A 5032-nucleotide genomic window follows, 5' to 3' on the forward strand; every position below is an offset into this window, starting at 1 on the left:
TTGGGCAGATTATCCGAACGCTGGAGCCCGTGTCTCCCTGCAGCACATGGAACTCACACTTGCTTCTTGGGGTTGAGGCAAAGAACCAAGGGGACAGAAGGCACAAAGTGATTAAAGAGGCCTCCAGACTTAAGAGATGCCTCAGTCAATGGAGGTTGCTTGTCCGTGTGTCCTTTGCCAAGCTCCCCGCCGCGTTGTTACCGGTGTGGAAACTGCACAATAAAAGAAAGGGAGACGTGGTATCCTTCTTTTTTTTCTATAGATCAGGTCCAGCGAGGACGGTCTGAAACCACAGCCATGTTTACTAAGTGGGGCCGTCAAAGGCTGGGACTCAGAATTTCCAGTCTACACAACAGCCACAGCCCAGACGTTTGGCAGTGAGTGGCAGAATTCCACAGGCAGGCTCCGGGCGGTGCCTGGGTGCGGCCAGGGAGCCCCAGGAGGGACCCAGAGCCAGGCGGAGCCCAGAGGGCAAGGGGTGGGGCCTGGGGCCTGCTTTCGCCACCACACCCAACACCCAACCCCAAGGACCTGGCCTGCTCGTGAGGGAGCCAGTCCTGGGGAATCTCGGAGCAGAGGGAGAGCCGACGAGTGGGTCTTCATCTCCCTGGGGAACGGCGATTGCGAGGAGAACAAGATGGCCTGGTGGAAAGCCTGGGTAAGTGGGGAGCAAGCAGGGGCGGAGGGTAGGGTTCCTGCAGGGTGTTGGTGGCGAGAGTTCAGCTTAGTCAGCAGTCGCACTGTCTGCCGGCCAAGCACCAGGCTGCCCACTGAGGAGGCAAGGGAGAAGAAATTGCCCCAGGCCTAGACACACTCACAGCTAGGACAGACAGATCAAGGAAACTTTTTTTCTTTTTGAGATTTTTTTTATTTATTTATTCATTTGAGAGAGACAGAGAGAGCACAAGCAGGGGGAGAGGCAGAGGAAGAGGGAGAAGCAGACTCCCGGCTGAGCTGGGAGCCTGACGTGGGACTCGATCCCAGGACCTGGAGATCATGACCTGAGTCGAACACAGACGCTTAACCATCTGAGCCATCCAGGGCCCCAGATAAAGGAACCTTGAAAGGCACCGAGGGAAGCTGAGGGGCTGGGGGAGCCCAGAGGAAGAGCTGCTGCAGGGAGGGTCCGGCTGCTTGAAGCTAAAGGGTATCACATTTGAGCGACACGTGCATGTGTGTGGTATGTGTGCACCTGCGTGTGTTTGAGGAGAATCAGGCAGATGGTTCCTTGCAGAGGGAACGGTATGTGCAAAGGCCCAGAAGGGTGGGAAACTTGGCTTCGGAGAGTAGTTCCTCATGGCCTGAGAGCCCTGGGTGGGAGGGCAGAGGGCAGGGGGAGATAGACCTAGAGAAGCAGGCAGGGCAGGCCCTAAAAAGCCTCACAGGGCAGGCTAAGGGCCTTGGGCTTTACCTTAAGAGCAATGGGGAGCCATTGAAGGTCCTTGAGCTGGTGACCAACATGATCAAATCGGCTGATGTTGGAGGCTTCATCAATGCCCACACCTCAGGAGGGCATGGGAGGGCAGGCAGTCCTCCAGGAATCCATGGTGTTTATTCATCAAGATTGAGGAGAGAGGAGAGAGGGCAAGAGGACCTGGCCTACGAGGGCCTCAAATGTCTGAAATCTATGTTTTATAGAGGATGAAGGACTGAGGAGGGGAAGACAGCACAGCCTGTCCCCCAGTCTCCCACCAGCTGAATTACCAGATTCTTGGGAGTGTTTCATCTGGGTTTGAGTCCGGGGTCATCTCGTGCTCAGGAGTTAAAAACACAAAGATGACAGGCAGATGACATCTTCTGGGCGGGCTCGACCCCTTCATTTCATCCCCAGGCAGCCGAGGACATCAGGGCTGCTCCTTCCATTTCACAGATGAGGACACTGGGTCTCGGAGACCCCGAGTGACTTGCTGGGTCCCACAGCTAGCAGGCAGGGGTCCAGCTAGAACTCAGATCTCTCTCCACCCCCGTCCCCCAGGCTCTCTGTGAGCTACAGTGGATGACCCAGGCTTATCCCGCTTTAGGAAATCTCTCTGTCACAAATGTCACAACCCACGGGCTGCTGGGTTCAGACATGTCAGGCCTGGACAGTCGGGACAGAGAGGCAGCGAGGGACAAGGTGCGGCAGCTATCTGGGCCCCAGCAAAGCAGCCGGGACAGGTCAAGGGCCTAGAGCGGCCTCCAGTTTCTTCCCGGCCGGTGGGAACGTGCTTTAAGGGGACTGACACAGCAGGGAGAGCCCAGTGCTGGGCACCGTTCCATAGTCAGCCGACGGCCTGATTCTGGGCCTTGCTCCCAGCGGGACAAAGGCCCCACCCAGCCAGGCAGGCAGAAGCCTCCTTGCAGGGACCTGGCCATCCCAGCAGGTTAATGATGACCCCTGAGCTACTGTATGCCAGCCACTCCTCGAAGCATCTCACATTCGAGATCTCCCTTGAGCCTCATGCCACCTCGACGATGCAGATGCCGGTATCTTCATCCACAGACGAAGAAACTGAGGCACAAGGAGGCTCAGCAGATGCCCAAAGTTGCCATGCTAGCAAGTGGTAGAGTCTGGGTTTGAATCTGGGCAGCCCAATGCCAGAGCCCAAACTGTGGGCCTTGGCGACCCACAGCCCACAGGAGAGCTGGCTTGGGGCAGGAAGATCACAGGCAGAGCCCGCCTGTGACCGGCTGAGGATCAGATGTCCTCTGGGCCCCCAGCTGGACCAGGAGCAGGACTTGGCGAGGGTGTGAAAGATCAGCTAGAAGGCCCACCTGTGCCTCTCTTACAGGAAGGGAGTTCTCGTCTCCCAGGCTCCCCAGGGCAGCCTCGTGACAGGGGAAGGCAAAGGTGTGGCAGCTCCTGGGAACAGAGCTCTTACAGACAGAGTCACTGGCAGGACTGAGTCACCTTCTCAGTGAAAATGTTCCTGTCTGGACAAGCCCACTCCGGCATGGGGCCCAGGCAGATTCTCTAACAGCGGGGCGTTTCGGATAGGGAGACCTGGGGCCCTACCCCTCCCTGCTGATATTCAGGGGTCTGATTCCAGGTAACTGTGCTTTTTATCCCCTAAAACAATGGAGTGGGAAGAGAGGTTGAGGCTCCTTGGTGCCTCAAAATCACCACCCACTCAGGGAGCAGGTTGACCACCATTCCCACCGGAGCCGACCTCAGACCAGTGACTCAGTCCCGTGGGCTGGCCGGTCCCTGCTGCACAGTGCCGCGTGCCGGCTTGGGGGCAGGGAGAGAGCCCCTCACGGGTGGTGCCCAGAACTCGCACTCCCGGACCACCTGCATTCCTGTGGGCAAAGCTTCCTTCAGTGAAGAGTTCCAGGAAAGTTCACTGTCCCGAAAAGGTTGAGTCATCAATAGAGTGGGGGGAAGTAGACGGGGCTCAGCTTCTGAGTCAGGCTGCGGGTCCAGTGCCAGCACCACCGCTGACGAGCTATGACACCTTGACAAGCCCTCCGAGCCCCGCTCCCTTGCCTGTCAAACGGGGCATTCATGGTTTGGAGATGTCAAGGGGATGAGCATGGCTCTTCTGGCCCCTGAAGCATCTACCACGGAGGCCTGGCACAAAGGAGCTGCTCAAAGGGCTGAGGGTGGTAAAAGCAGCTCAGGGTCCACAAACAAGGGCATCCCACTGGGCCACCTCTGGGACCACACAGGCTCTTCTGGATGGGATTTGCACAAGGGATTATTTCTAACACTTTCTGCTGAGAAACACAGGGCTAAAAATGAGATAGGAAAATTTGTTACCAGACATTTGATATTCAAGCAAAGGGAATAGAAAGACCTTTTACCTCTTACTCGAAAGCAATATCCCTATAGATAGCCCCACCGATGGCAATCTGCCATGTATTTTCAGGATCTAATCAGGGCTTAAAGGATGGATGGATGGATGGATGGATGGATGGATGGATGGATGGAAGGATGGACATGGTGATTAAGTGAATGAATAAATGGATGGATGGATGGATGGATGGATGGATGGATGGATGGATGGATGGAAGGATGGACATGGTTATTAAGTGAATGAATAAATGGTTGGATGGATGGATGGATGGATGGATGGATGGATGGATGGATGGATATGGCCATCGAGTGTCTGGGTGGAGAATGGATGAATAGATGAATGAATGAGTGGGTTGGTGGTTGGGTAGGTGGGAAAGTAGATGCGTGGATGGGGGGGCAGACAGAAGGAGTAGGTGAGTGGGTGCATGGGAGACCAAACACGATGGGACTAAATTCCTTTCCACTGAGGAATCTCTAAGTCTTCTTCAAATTCAATGCCCATCTCCAATCTCCCTCCACTACTATCCCTCTCCCAAAAACACATACTTACGAAAGATCATTCATTTTTATCTGAGGAATGCTACAGGGCACAAGGCTAGAAAGCCAGACAAGCCCTGGACTAGAGATTTGGCTCAGGTCAAAGGCCCAAGGACTTTGGTTATCGTGCTTATTTCACAATTTTCAGAGCATCATGCAGTTCTTTCTAAACCTAACCTTCTGTCCTCCATGCCTATGGACTTGCAAAGGCCCTAGGCTGTCAGGATGCTCAGCCGGGGGCCCTGGGTCTCTACCTTCTTATGAGTACCCACTTCTCAGAAAGAAGGCAGCTTGGCCTCAAACCACGCCTCTCTTCCCAACCTTGTCTACACACTCTCAAAGCAGCACATTCAGCTCCACGAAGCCTGTCCTCACTCGTTCACTGTCCTTGTGGTTTGGGGGTGGGTGGTCCTTTCCCACTGACAGCACTGCCTGTGGATGGTGCGAGACAGAGCTCGGGCGTGGGGGTGGGCAGGGCCTGTGGCTTGCCCTCAGACGACACTAGCTGGGAGAGGCCTGGCCTGATCCAGAGCCCACACCCCAGGGCGGGGGCAGAAGAGGTTTTGTGGCTTCTTCCCACAAGCTGTGGTTCTGGCTAGTGCCAGCCTATTCATCAAAGAGCCATTCTGTGGAGGTGACACGGCAGTCCCACAGAGCCCCGAGGGGACTCACAGCCAGGCCAGGCGGCTGTGGTCTCTCAGGGTTCCCTCACTTAACGGT

General features: G+C 55.6%; 1 protein-coding gene across 1 annotated transcript in view; it reads left to right on the forward strand.

Moving 5' to 3' along the window:
* The first annotated feature begins 513 nt into the window (after positions 1-513).
* Positions 514-5032, forward strand: part of LOC103668052 (annexin A8) — a 17659-nt gene continuing 13140 nt past the window's right edge. The window contains exon 1 of the mRNA XM_040624602.1: positions 514-658. Within this exon, the coding sequence (XP_040480536.1) occupies positions 638-658 (21 nt within the window). The 5' untranslated portion in view covers positions 514-637. The remainder of the gene's footprint in view (positions 659-5032) is intronic.

Source organism: Ursus maritimus, unplaced genomic scaffold, assembly GCF_017311325.1.
Source record: "Ursus maritimus isolate PB19 unplaced genomic scaffold, ASM1731132v1 scaffold_7, whole genome shotgun sequence".
In the NCBI taxonomy this organism is placed as follows: domain Eukaryota; kingdom Metazoa; phylum Chordata; class Mammalia; order Carnivora; family Ursidae; genus Ursus; species Ursus maritimus.